This window comes from Helianthus annuus, chromosome 4, assembly GCF_002127325.2.
Source record: "Helianthus annuus cultivar XRQ/B chromosome 4, HanXRQr2.0-SUNRISE, whole genome shotgun sequence".
NCBI lineage: Eukaryota > Viridiplantae > Streptophyta > Magnoliopsida > Asterales > Asteraceae > Helianthus > Helianthus annuus.
In genome coordinates, this window is record NC_035436.2 from 3,463,106 (window position 1) to 3,478,021 (window position 14,916).

Below are 14,916 nucleotides of genomic sequence, written 5' to 3' on the forward strand. Positions count from 1 at the left end.
TATTTGTTGTGTAAGGTTAAAAAGAAATAAGCTATGTACAAAGCATAGCGATTGAAAGAAAGGATGGGTTGTGTATCATAAAAAGCAACTGATTGACATGTTATCATGTATATTTTTAAAACGCCATGTTGTACATCATAACACTATAATTACTGTAGTTGGTAAACCTAGGACAAATATAATAGATCATGTCTTGTTCCATTTAAACTAGTGCACTTATCCCACACGATATTGCGAGAATTCGGTAAATAAACTATTACATAAAACAGTGTTTATGATAGTGTCAGTTCTTATTATATAAAAGGAGAAAATTGCTAGATTCGTCCCTGAGGTTTTACAACTTTTGCTAGATCAGTCCAATATCAACTTTTGTTGCTAAAATAGTCATTGGCTATGTTTTCTTTTGCTAATACAGTCCAAAAACCCAACGTTGTTCAAATATAGTATTTAACAGGGGGGCAAAGTTGTCATTTTCCTTTTTAAATATTTTTCCATTTATTATATTATGTTTAAAACTCAATATAAACAGCACACAGCTATCTTCAACATCGATACCCCTGATTCCTTTTTAACCCCATAAACCCTAATTCCCAAATCTTTCAAGCTCGACATGGTGGTATGCAAATGCGGGGCTCCAACTGTAATTCGAACATCGTTGACTCAATCGAACCCTGGGAGACGATTCTACTGCTGCGATAAACGGGTAAGCATGTGTAATTTTGACTCAATCGAACCCTGTAATTCAAACATCGTTAAATCTAAGGCGATTCTAATAATCACAGGCAAACGGACGTGGATGCGGCTTTGTTTGTTGGGCAGAGCGATCAATTTCACATAACACTGATGTGGTGATCCAAGGGCTGCTGAACACTGTTAATGAGCATGAAGAAAATTCAAGAGTGTTGCATAACAAGATTAGGATGCTGGAAGATGATGCAAGAAAGTTGAAATTTAAGAACAGGAGGCTTAAAATGATGTTGATTGTTACTTGGATTATCATTTTATTGTATTATATGCAATTGGAGTAGTTAATGAATCTTAAATTGTTAGTGGGATTATCAAATATTGTTGTTAATGAGTGTTATTGCTGCACATGTTAATCAAACTGACCATACATTGATACCAAAAAAGTGACAATGTCATCCAAATAAATGGACCATACAAAAAATAAGTACCAGTTGTGCATTCGACAAAAAAGTGAACCAAACAAAAACAAACAGCCTATTCTATTACCAAACACTTCTAAGCACCTTTAACACTTCAATCACCAGCTGTTGCTCCACCATTTTTACATCTTCTTCTATTATGTCCCTTTGCACCACACAATCCACAACTTAATGAGTTTGCCTTCCTTGGCAATTTTGGACCCGTTTCAACATTTTTCTTCAATTCCTCAAGCTCGACAGCAGACTTCTTTCTTTTCTTCTTAGGCCTCCCAGCTTGTTTGTGATACTTTGGTGCAACTAATGTGGTTGGGCATCTAGAAAGTGGCCACATGTCCCTGCCATTAATCGGTTCTATTGTATTCATATACACAGCCTTCCATGTGTCAACCCAATAGCATCTATCAACATACCTTTCTGGTATTCCATCACCGCATCCATTCATCCTCATGTTCCAAATACAAGCAACTGCATGCCTACATGGCATGGCAGTTAAGTCCCATCTTCGGCAACTGCAAGTTCTTTCTTCCATATTTACAATCCTTTGTTCTACATGGCATGGCAGTTAAGTCCCATCTTCAGCATCCAATCATGCAAATCCTTACTCTCAGTTAACACTTTCTGCATGGCCTTCTCATATGCTTGTGTTGTGGATGCACTAGCTACTCCATACAACAAGTTTTTGTATAAGTCACCCCTCCAGGTTGCTTTCATGTTGTCATGGATGTGTCTCAAGCAGTACCTGTGCTCTGCAGCTGGGAAAACTTGGGCTATAGCATGAATTAAACCCTAACACGCAAACATATTCAAATTACTACCAATTTAAAACAAAACAAAATACACAAACATATTAAAATTACTATCAATATTACCTTTTGCCTATCACTAATAAAGGTGAAATTGCTAGATGCAGTAAGCCCCAAATCTTCACCCAACATCTGAAAGAACCACGTCCATGAATCCTTATTCTCAGCCTCTACTAGTGCATATGCAACTGGGTAGATGCCACTGTTACCATCCGGAGCAACTGCTGTTAATATCTGACCAGGAAAACGACCCTTTAAAAAGCAACCATCCACTCCCAGCAAGTCCCTTATACCAGCTTTAAATCCCCTCTTGAGTGCACCTAGACAAATATATATCCTCTTGAATTGCCTTGTTTCACTAGTTGGGTTAAACTCTTGTTCCACAGCCACCTTCACAGTTGATTCAGGATCAACTCTAAGCAACTCTTCACAATAATCTCTTAGGATCTTATACTGAGCTTCAAAGTCTCCTTGGATCTTCTGAGTTGCCATAGTCTTGGCTCTAAAAATCTGGTTTAAAGTCAACTCAATTTGGTACTTCTTAACCAATTCTTCTTGAAGAGATCGTAATGGTATAGTTGGATTTGTTCTAATGGTTTGTTCAATCTGCTTGGATAACCAACCTACAGTACACAGATTAACATCCCTGGTCTGCAAGCATTCATGCTCTTTTTTGTATGTCTTGACACTCCAACCTCCTTTGTTGTTCTTCCTAGAAATATGCAGTGACCAGTGACAAATGGGTTCTGGATATTTTTTTCTGGTTTTTGGAAGAGAATTAATGTTTACACCTACCTTCTTCATCCTTTTATGCCTTTTTCCCAAATTACCCTCACTAACACTGGGCCCACCATGTGTAAGATTCCCACCCCCTTTACCTTTATCTAGACAAGCATCAATGTTAAGATTCCCACCCATACAAACCACACGACATCTTGACAAGTCATTTTTTTGTATGTATAGTTGCCTCCTTGTATGCACAGCATGTGCTTTGATCAAATCAATAAGCTCTTCTTTGTCATAGAAAGCTTGCCCTACATAAAATGGAGAATCTAATGAATACTGACATTTATTTTTCTTCTTCCTAACATCCCTAATCACTAGTTGCAGTGGGGTTTCATCATCAGGTTCTAGTTGTCCTTGAAAATCCTCATCGACTTCATTTTCTACATCTTCAGTTGGCACTTGCTCGTCTTCAACAGACTCATGCTCAACTGCAGCTCTAAATAATTCCATGTCATCTACAATAACTTCTTCAACTATGTTATTTTCATCAACAATGTAATCTGGATCACTACCCTCATCAGATTCATCACTACCCTCAACAGAATCATCACTACCCTCATCAGATTCATCACTATACTCATCACTGTCATCACTCAAGTCCGCCAATGTTGGCTCTTGTGTTACCTGACCTTGATCTTGGCTAACAATCCTAGGGTAAGTCTCTAGGTGTTCAACATACACTTCAATTACTTTAGTTAATTCAGCATACTTAATCAAATTAAGAACATCTGAATCATTACCCAATGGCCTCAACCCTAAGTCCAAACTTTCTTCTTCAGGTACTTTGAAATGGTAAGTTACAATATCTTCATCTGAATACCCCAAAGAAACAAGCATATCATTCATACTCATAACTGAAAACAAATCAGAGTTCACCTTGTCAATGTAAGATACAAAACCACCCTCATACTTAATGTCTGGAAAATCAGTAAAACTTCCACCATGATGAAACTTTAGACTGAAACAATCTGGGTGATTAACTGAAATCAACAAATCACAAAGAAGATTAGAACATTATACAAATCAGTGGCTTAGGGTTTAATAAAACAATGGGAATCGACATACCATACTCCACAGTTGGATTAAAAGGACACTCGTGGTCTCGAACACACCAGTAGCTCCAATTATCATTCATCTTCATGTGGGAGACGATTGATTAGGGTTCTGGGACAGGGGACGATTCGGTGGCTTCTGTTTGTGTTTGTGTGGGAGAAAATTCATTAGAAAGATAAAATAAAAGAAAGAGAATGTCACTTTTACCCTTACATTAACGGAAGCATTAAACGACGTTGGGTTTTTGGACTGTATTAGCAAAAGAAAACATAGCCAATGACTATTTTAGCAACAAAAGTTGATATTGGACTGATCTAGCAAAAGTTGTAAAACCTCAGGGACGAATCTAGCAATTTATAAAAGTTATAAATAATATCGCTTCAGTACCGGTAGTGAAAAGTACTGTGACAGACTTGTAGTGGAACTAAAAACCATAAAAAGAATACAGATACCGGTAACTATCGGTTCAGTAAATAGTAAATAGTTAGATCGTGGGTTATAGTGGGGCGGGGGTTGGGCTTGGGTTGGGGCATTAGTTGACATGTGGCTTGGGTGGCAGACATGGACTAAACCCACATTCAACACGGTATGGTGGGGGCGTGGGTTTGTGGGCTTCGCTGGGCTGACCCACTGGCTATTTGAATATTATTAAAAACAACAAATTTATTTTTTTAATATTTTTAAATAAAGAAAATTACAAAAAAAAATCCTAACTTTTATATTTGTTTTTTATCTCTTCTCTCAACGCCAAGACTAGTTCTAACTCGTCACCCTGTAGGTGATCAATGGGTTGGGATAGAAATTTCAAATCATCCCATTTTTGTTTCTGGGCATCTCTACCTTCTTTGCTCCTTCGTATTTCGGCACTTTGTTGTTGGAATACGTTGAATGTATCCAACTTGCATGAAATGTCATCCAACTGCTCGCTGTATATTCCCCTACGCGAGCCAAAACTCCCAACTGAAGGCGATGCCGTATCAGATCTAGATTTTTGAGCACGCCTTCTTGGGGCATTTCTTCCATACTCAGGCCGGTTTGGGCTTGGCGAATCATCCAAAATGTCCTCAAACTCTTGATCTCGTGCATCAGATTGGCCTTGGGACGAGGCCCTTGACCTTTTGGAAGACGAGTTAGTTTCGCTACCAATGGGGATAGTCGCCCACTTTGGATGGAACTTACAAATCTCGCAACAATGCATGAAACGGAAGTCGGTCTGCACATTTGATTTGAATGTGACCACTGCATTTGTCAAAATGTCGGCTTCGGTTTCACCACTTTTAGGGTTTTGCTTTGCTTTATTTAAAAAACCACTAAATTTTGTAAGTTGGATGCTTATCTCGCTCCACTTTGAGGATAAGCTATCGTTTTCACGATAAGCCTCCCTTCCCATTTCTTCATGGAATACTCTACTAACAGATTCCCACAGGGCGGTTCGATGTTGCGAATTTCCTATTTAAAAAAAATTAATATATTACAAAGTTATATAAAAAATAACCATTAATAAAAACAAAGGTTAAGAATACCTAAAGTTGAATGTTGAGATTGTTGACACCAAGCCCTCGCCAATGCAACTTATTCAGCAACGACCCATTTTTGTTGTTTTCGTTTGGCGGTTTCAACTACTTTATCCGCCTCGGTTTTTTTCTTCTGACTTCTCTTTTTGATGGGTTTCGATGCGGAAGGACCATCATTGGGTGGTTGAGTTTCGGGAACGGTTTCGTTTTGTGAAAGGTCGATGGAGGTTGGTGAAAGGTTGATGGACGATTGTGTAAACGGGGTAGGTATCGAATCATCAGAGTGTGGGAAGTTAGTAAACAAACGATTCCCAAGAAGCGATGCATAACTCGCTTCATGGGGCATAGAAGAGTGTATGAAAAATGGACGAGGAATTGGACGATTGGGTGGTGGGCTAGGATTACTTTCTTGGAGTGCATACGGGTTGGTCGGGTCATAAGCACGGTTATAAGGATGCATTTTTTCGTTTTGTAGAAGGAGAATTTGAAGATGTATAGAAGATGTGGTTGAATGTGGTAAAAAATGGAAGAAAAATGTGAGTTTTATAGTGAAAAAATGGAAGAAAAAAATAATTTTTTTAATATAGCCGTTGGCCAACGGCTCTTTTCTTTTGGCCAAACACAGCCCGCCATGTCAGCTCCCTTCCCCCGCCCCACGCCCGGCTTGAAACCCAAGCCCCAAGGGCCACGCCCCAACCCAAGCCCACCCGGGGTGGTGCCTTGGGCGTTTTCCCCCAACCCAAGCCCCATACCCCATGGCCTTATGTGTATTAAAAACAAATAAATTTATTTACAATGGTTTAACTAAACAAAAGTTGTCTCATATAACAAAAATAAATAAATAAAAAAGTCGTGATATGCACAAAAGGATATCGATATGTATGTTTCATAACAATTGAAAATCATAAAACGAATACGTATACCAATTTTAATAATACCAATGAGTTAGAAGTATATATTATTGATAGTACTAACAAACAACATGTGTCCAAGTAGTTCTTGACGCTCTAATGTTAATAGGTTTTTGAGATGGCTAAAGATGACACTTGACAATTGAGATTGTTAATGGAGTGAGAGTTGTGTTTGATTTTAAATTTGTTGTCAATGTTATAAATCTTGTCGATTTATAAATAAATGAAAGTTTTGTTTGTTTCACCCATGTCATTTTCAATAAGTAATACATGTACTTGTGCGCATTTGTTTGAAGCAAAAAGATGGACACAACTACACAAGACGAGTTGGGTAATATATAGACATGATTATATATGTACCTAAAGTTGAGCAGTTTATTTGTGTAGTATCCACTAATTCTTAGTTGAATTCACTAAACCAAATAAGTTAGGCAAATTGGATTAAAATAATCTCAATTTTCTCAATTTCGCTAATGATAATCTCAACTCAGTTAATTGCCGATAATAATCCGAACTAGTCCACTTTTGACCGATAATAGTACGCTGTTAGAAATACGAATTACAAACCGATGTTTTAGGGATTTTAATCAGAACCAGGATACGAGTCGATTTATGTAAAACTTACCTCGAAACGGTGCTCCAAACAGCTTGATTTTTGTTAATTGGAAGTTTAAACACCCGAATTGAAGCACCGTTTTCATCGTTTGGGACAGTATTTCGAGGTAAATTTTACATCAATCAACTCGTAACCTAGTTCTAAACAAGAGCCCTAAAACATCGGTTTGTAATTTTGAAAAAAACTTAACTCCGTTAAACTATCGGCCAAAAGTTGACCAGTTCGGATTATTATCGGCAAATAACTGAGTTAGAATTATTATCGGCCAAATTAAGAAAATTGAGATTATTTAAATCCAATTTGCCAATAATTTTGTTGTTTAACTTGCCAGATCAATCGACCCAGTCTAGTTTTTAAAACATTGATTTCAAATATCAAGATATAATGATAGTTAAGACTATAAGATATCTTAAATTTGAAAGATTAAAAGTGAACATTAACACAATGAAATACTTGACATCGTTAACGTTACACCCGAGTTCTATTTTAATGTTCACATCTTGTCTGGTGTGTCCATGACATTATAGCATAGTGACTCAGTAACCATTAGGTTCTTGGTTCGATAGATTTATTATAAACATCTTGTCAATTGTAAATAAATGAAAGTTTTGTTTGTTTCACAGATGTCAAATTTCAATAAATGATCAATGAATGATTATGAATGAATATTTGTACCTTTGTGCTATATATATGGTCAAATTGAATAAAAAAAGACCAATTTGTATATATGGTGATGTTATATTAGGGCTATTGTAAAGGAAAATTCTATATGTTCTCATAAAGAAACCGTTAGTTTACTTAACAATTAACATTTCTACAGCTAATTAAGTACATGTTTTTGTTGTTTGCATTTAGGTCCAAACAAATATATAACACAAATTGTTTGAGTTCTAAAAGTCTAATTATTTGTCGATTTGAAATTCCTTTTTTATCTATTTTAACCAAACAAATAAACTAAATTCTTTTTTTTTTGAACGGCAAATTTGGATAACTGACGGACCACTGGAGTATCATCGTGCCACCAGCAGAACCACCCGATCATACCCCCTTTGTGGGAATCAAACCCATGACCTAATGATCATAAGCCTTATCCCACCACCAAAATACCACTAGGCTATAATGCCATGGGTAAATAAACTAAATACTGTTAATCAAATTAAAAACCAACAAACTTAACATTATTTTATTCTATCAAAGTATATCATAACTATTTAACCATAAGCAATATTTAATTCTAAAATCTGTCTTTTTTATGATTGTTACGCTAACTTATCTTAAAAAAATATTTTCTTTAGTGTGTGTATACGCACTAAAGTGGTGCCCGTGCAATGCGGTGAGCAACACGGACAATGATAATCATGTAACATTTTAATTTGTTTAAATTAAAAAAACTTATAACAATGGCATAATTAAATCTAAAAGAAAAAAAAAATCGTCGTTTTTATGGTGTAATTTAAAAAAAAATATGTCAACACATGAAAAGTTTATAGTGGTTTAAAAATCGTGATAAGTTGGTTTAAAAGTTAACAATATATTTCCAAATATTGTACCATGTCTTAAAGTTTTGTTTTAAGACCATGCGTAGTGGTTTTATCAATAATGCCCCCACCTTGGGGCGTTTTCTGCCATGTGGCAGTCCAGTCAGCATGGGGGCATTATTGGGGGTTATTGCAAAAGTGTCGTAGTGTGAATAATACCCAATAACGCTCATGCAATCATTACACAATTATTTTTTTTTAATTTTAAAACATAAAATTCTTCCTTAATTTAAAAAAAAATTACACTACTTGAAATAAAAAAAAAAAACTGAAATAAAAGAGAATATAAAAAAAGGAAAAAAATAAAGTTAACGCGTCGCCTTGGAGGTGGTCGATCGGTTTGGACAAAAACTTAATGTCCTTTTCCATTTGTCTCGTCTCTTACATCTCGTTAAACGTTTTGGTTTCGGCGACTCGTTCTTTCATAATCTCATAACGTTGGTGGCCGAGGTCGCGAATGTCTTGGAGACAACGGTTCATCTCCTCGAAATCTTCCTTCCACTCGAGATCGGAAGACGACTCCACCGTTTTTTTCCCGGTTCGCTTATCCTTTCTTCTACCTGGCGGTCGGGCCAACTCTTCTTCAAGTTCCTCGTCAACGTCCACTACCTCATTTAGATCGACATTGCGGGCATCCGATGTCGGTGTTTCAGGGTCAACGGAGGATGATATTTTTGACCGTTTAGCTCGACGTCTACTACTAGACGTCATGGTCACTACGCCCGCCCACTTTGGACTTTTTTCGTAGTAGATCCCAACACTTATAGTACGGGAAAGGGCATTTCGTTTTCTCGTACTCTTCCAAAGACTTGTTAAAACCCCAACGTCACCTTCTTCGCTCGGGCGATTATCGTAGTTACGTTGGTACACTTCTTGGAAGGAGTGACACTTGTTGTTGATGTCGGTCCATTTGCTAGAAATGGAATCTTTGTCCCGATGCTCGCCTTTACCCCACGTGCTATAAAAGAGTGCACGAACCCTATCCCAAAAAACGGGGCCTGTTTGAAAGTTTGCTACAAATTGAAAAAATAAAAGTAAAATATACGTTGTATGTTAAAAATAAAACTAAAAATATAACTAAAAAATAAGTAAAAAAAGAAAATATAAAAGTTACCAATTTCGGGGTCCTCCGAAACCTCGAGCCATGACCGAGCCAACGTGTATTCCTCCTCCTTTGTCCAATTAAGGTAAGAATGCTTACGTCAAGGTTCGTTCGCTTCCTTCTTCTTATGCGACCTTCTGCCGTGTTTCGATTTCTCTAGCTCCATTTCGGGTTGCGTCTCCGGCACGACATCGACATCGGGTTCGGCTTGTTGTTGTGAAGGTTGTGACCCGCCGGCTTGACCAAACCCAAAAGTGGGTTGCACGAATGGAGTAGCGCCACTCAAGTAAGCCGCGTACGTTAACATGTTCGGGTCCATGTCTTGAAGCTTAAACGGGTGTTGTGGTTGGGTTGGGTTGTGTTCGGGTTCATGGGTCTTGAGGGGACACCAAATGGGGTTCGTAATGGACGCATGTTTGTATAAAATATAGAAGAAGTAGTAGAGAAAGTTTGAGAATGTTTGAGTTTTTTTTATAAAAAAAATGGAAAAGTGGTTAATATATATAATAGGTGAATATTGGAATTAAAAAAAAATTAAGAGTAAACTGCCATTTTGGTCCCTGTGGTTTAGTCAATTTTGCCACTTTAGTACAAAACTCAAAGTTTTTTCATCTGGGTCCCTGTGGTTTCAGTTTTATTGCCATTTTGGTTCAAAAATGAAATCAGGTCATATTTGTCTTATAAATTCATGTTATTTTGTCATTTTCTACAGGGGCAAAATGATCATTTCTTTTTTATAAATAAATACCATATTTATAAGACAAATATGACCTGATTTGCTCCTGAGGAAAATGACAAAATTCCAGGAGTTTATAAGACAAGTATGACCTGATTTCATTTTTGGACCAAAATGGCAATAAAGCTGAAACCACAAGGACCCAGATGCAAAAGATTTGAGTTTTGGACTAAATTGGCTAAAGTAACCAAGCCTCAGAGACCAAAATGGCAGTTTACTCAAAAATTAATAAACAATTGATCGTTTGGCAACGGTCATCTCGAGCCCCAATAAAAAATTCAGCGTTGTTTGAAAAACGCCAAACCAATTTTTTTCAAAAAAAAAAAAACACCTGAAAACGCCATGGTATAATGGCTATGGGACGTGTTTCGCCGTTTGTTTTGAAATTTAAAAAAAAATGCCCCACTACAGGGGTCTAATAAGGCAAAATTTTATATAAATGCGAACAAAATTACCAGGCTAGAGAGATCTAGACCGGACCGAACCAACAAATTAGTAGGGGATTTTTCATCCACTCTACCCAACCAAAGTTTACCACCACATAAAGGAAAAAGGAACCCACCAAATCAAAATTACTTTCCACCATAGCATTTTTCATCCGAAAGATTGTATAATTTCGAAATCTCCCTAGCAACCACCAGTCGTGAACAATATAGCTTCAATATTTGATAATTTTCTTGAGTATAAGACCATGTGTAGTGGGAGGGGAAAGACCTTTGAGCGTTTTACGCTATGTGGCGGTCCAGTCAGCATGTGAGCAGTGTAAGACATTATATTAAAAGGGGTATATTGGGGTTTGAAATCTTGTAGGACATTATATTCTAATAGAATTAAATAAAAAATAAAAATAAAAACCATAAAAAATGCTATTGGCCAAAGATAAAGTTCAAGGCGTTAAAAAAAGCACGCTTCACTCATTTTTTTTTCAAAAAAAAAAACGTCTCAAGGGTGGTTACCAGACGTTTTTGGGCATTTTCTTAGGAAAAAACGACAAAAAACCCCACTACGGATGGTCTATGACGACGGGGGTAGCCCAAGATTAAATAAAGTGACTAGATATGCAAATGCTTAAATGGTTAAATGGTTCACCGGTTGAAAAGCTGTAAGATGGGAAAAGCGAGGAGTGAACAGTAATCAATCACATCCAGAGCTTGCTTCACCAACCCACGCCCGCAAAAGCAAAGCAGGTCTGCACAATACACGTTATTACCCAGGGGTCAAAAGCCTTCAACCCCAAAAGGGGAAACCCTCCACTGCAAGCAGGATTACTAGTCTTGTACATGCTACTTTGGGAGATGTCTTCCCTTATAAAAAGACATCTCATTTACTCCAAAAAACATCATCTGACCAGTTGAGATTCTCTCATCTCTGGTCATTCGTAGAGTACTTGCTCACTTCCAAGTTACTCCTTATCACATCCACCACACACATTCTGTTTGCTCTCACTTCTGGATTCGAGCACGTCTCGGAGAAAGAACTTTCAGCAAACAACAATTACAAACTAGTAAACCTCCTTCCACGTCTTGCAAACGTGGGGGGACCCCGCGACCTGCGTTAGGCAAGGTTGAACCCTTCAACCTTTTTGCCTAACCAACTCAGCTACCATCTTTGGTCTCGTGTTTGTTGCATCAACAAGTTGGCGCCCACCGTGGGGCTACGCCGCTATTTCTTCTCAAAAAAGACCTAGTAGTGCAGCTCTCTTCACTTAAAGTCACCATGTCTGAAAGTGGATCTCCGGGAGAAGTAAATCAGATTCCAAACGCTTCCACCCCGGGTAGTGGCCAAGCTCATATGACTATATCAACACCTTTCTCGACTCCGGGGAGCACACCCGAGTTCCTTACCTTCAACACACCAACTCCATCCAGATCTGGGGCTCCGTCTCCCAATGTCGGTGTATCTGACACCCCGGCGCGTGTTGAACTTACCCCCGAGGGGGTCGCTAATAATTTCCTTGAGTTAAGGTCACTTCTCAATCAGCATGTGAGCAAAGAAAGGGAAAATGGTATAAGGATTCGTTTAGATTATGACGAACCTAAGCCAACGCTGTCTCCCGGACCACCCCTACCTCCTTTTACCACAAGAAGTGAGGCTGGTCCCAGCAACCCTCCAAACCCTCACCCTTATCTGTCCACTATGACAAATCCTACGGTACATCCTATCCTCTCTTCCCAACCAATTACTAGTGGTGCTCCTCTGGGACACGAGCTAATGCTTGACCAGCTCCTACAGTCCCCAGTGACAAGCTATCCAACTTCTGTAACAACCACATGGGAGCAAGCTCTGTCCGTGCTCCCTTTAGCACGAAGTGCTGTTACTAGCACCCCTCTTGGAATAAACTGTTCGGTTGGTCCAGGAAGCATTCAAGGCTTCAACCTCTTACCCAATATGATGACCCAGATGATGGCCAACTTCCCGTGGCAACACTTCATTAATCAAGTGCTAGCCACTTAGGGGAATCACGGTAATAGTAACAATGTGGATACAAGGCCTGAAGAGGACTTGGCTAAACCCTATAAGCCAAGCAACCTTTCATGCTTCTCAAGGCAGATAGCCGATTATGATTTTCAATCAAAAATCAAGATGCCAACCCACATCAGAACGTATGATGGGACTGAAGATCCCGAGGACCATCTCCAGATCTTCACTGGTGCAGCTCGAATAGAAAAATGGTCAAATGCTGAATGTTGCCTAATGTTCATGCAGACTCTTGTTGGATCCGCCAGAATCTGGTTCAACGACCTACCTGCTCAAAGCATTCGAAGCTTTGACGATCTCAGCAGGGGTTTTCTGGCAAACTTATCCCAACAAAGGCGATATGTCAAAGACGCAACAGTAATCTTCCAGATAAAACAACGTGATGATGAAAGTCTTCGAGCATTCATTGAACGATACAAGAAGGAAGGTCTGACCTATGTAGGGGCAGATGAGAAAATGAGAGTGGCTGGCTTTATGAATGCCATAACCTCCAAATACCTCACACGAGATTTCAACAAAAGAAGCCCTTGAAAGGGCCGAAGCTCACATTCGGGGAGAGGAAGCTGTAGACATCAAGGAACAAAGGAAAAGAGGGTCTGGCTGGCGAAGCAATAGCCCAGCCAGAAAGAGGGGAAACTTCAACTCCTATGACAAGCGCCCAAAGGGTTCAGACTCTCGAATGTCTGAAGGTCGGAACCCTTCAAGCAGAGACAAAGGCATGAGTTTCACTCCCCTCACCAAAACCCCTCAGGAAATCCTGGCAACAGAAGAAGTCAAACGAAACTTTAGACCTCCCAGGCCTCTCCCCAAAAGCAGAAAAAATGAGAACTCCACGCAATTCTGTGAGTTTCATGAAGAAAAGGGACATCACACCAACGATTGCTTCCAACTAAAAAAGAGAATTGAGGAGGCTGTTAAGTCAGGAGAACTCGCCCATTTGGTAAAAGGAGTTCGAGACAAGATGGCTGAAGGCAAGGGAAAGGAAGTCAATATGGTATACTCTGATGAAAAGGTTCCTCACAAGAAGCAGCGGTTGGAAGCCTGGGAGCTTCAGTGTGTCTGCTTCCCCCCAACGAAGAAGGATCCACTTCCCAGTCCCCTTGTGGTGGAAGCCACCGTGGGAACACTGCAAACATGTAAAGCATACATAGATACTGGGGCAGCCACTGAAATCATGTTCGAAAAGTTCTTCAACCGTTTATGCAATGAAGAACGTTCAAGGCTTCAACCTTCTGGAACCTCTATAAAAGGTATCGCCGATATACCCCTCAAGCCTTTGGGGCAGCTAACCCTTGATGTTCGTTTCAGTGAAAGATTAAAAGAGAGAACCCAATCATTAACCTTTGTGGTTATCAACATCCCCTCAAGTTATGACGTGATCATAGAGAGGCCCGGACAATGTGCATTTTACATGGCAGTGTCTGTTGGCCATGGCACGGTCAAATTCCCTACTGAAAGGGGGATAGCAACCCTTCAACCCTCGCAGGAAGCTTACATGATTGAGGGTGAAAGCTCAAACAGTGAAGAAGACAGGCAAGGGTTAGTCATAAACCCTAAATACCCTGAACAACGGATAAGAGTCAACCCAAACCTTTCTCAGGAGACCCTTTCATACCTTGAAAAGCTCCTAGCACATTACAGTGATGTATTCGCTTGGTGTCCAGAAGATATGACCGGGATCCCTCGGAACATTGCCGAGCACGAATTAAGAATACCACCGGATGTCAAACCGGTGGTCCAAAAGAAAAGAAGCCTGGCACCCGAAAGAAGCCTGGCAGCTTGCCAAGAGGTTGAAAAACTTGTGTCGGCCGGCATTCTTCGAGAAGTCAAGAACCAATCATGGGTTGCAAACCTGGTTATGGTCAAGAAACCCGACAACTCTTGGAGAATGTGCATAGATTTTAAAGATCTTAACAAAGCTTGTCCCAAAGATTGTTACCCACTACCGGAAATTGATCTCAAGGTCGATTCCCTCACAGGATACTCGTTTAAATGCTTTCTTGATGCATACAAAGGGTATCACCAAATCCTCATGAAGAAGGAGGATGAAGAAAAAACAGCCTTTCACACGGACAAAGGGATCTTTTGTTATCAAAAGATGCCTTTTGGCCTCAAAAATGCAGGAGCCACCTATCAACGACTCGTCGACCAGGCCTTCGAAAACCAAATTGGCAAAAACATGGAGGCATACGTTGATAACTTGGTGATTAAAA

The 14,916-nt window shown here is 39.3% G+C and overlaps 1 protein-coding gene across 1 annotated transcript; it reads right to left on the reverse strand.

Moving 5' to 3' along the window:
- Positions 1–1,260: 1,260 nt before the first annotated feature.
- Positions 1,261–1,695, reverse strand: LOC110932748. The gene has a single exon (XM_022176005.1). The coding sequence runs from the start codon at positions 1,693–1,695 to the stop codon at positions 1,261–1,263; it is 435 nt and encodes a 144-aa protein (XP_022031697.1).
- Between the last annotated feature and the right edge of the window lie 13,221 nt (positions 1,696–14,916).

What these genes read in the sequence shown, in the direction of transcription:
- LOC110932748 (XM_022176005.1), bottom strand. Translation starts at nt 1,695, where the DNA reads ATGGAAGAAAGAACTTGCAGTTGCCGAAGATGGGACTTAACTGCCATG.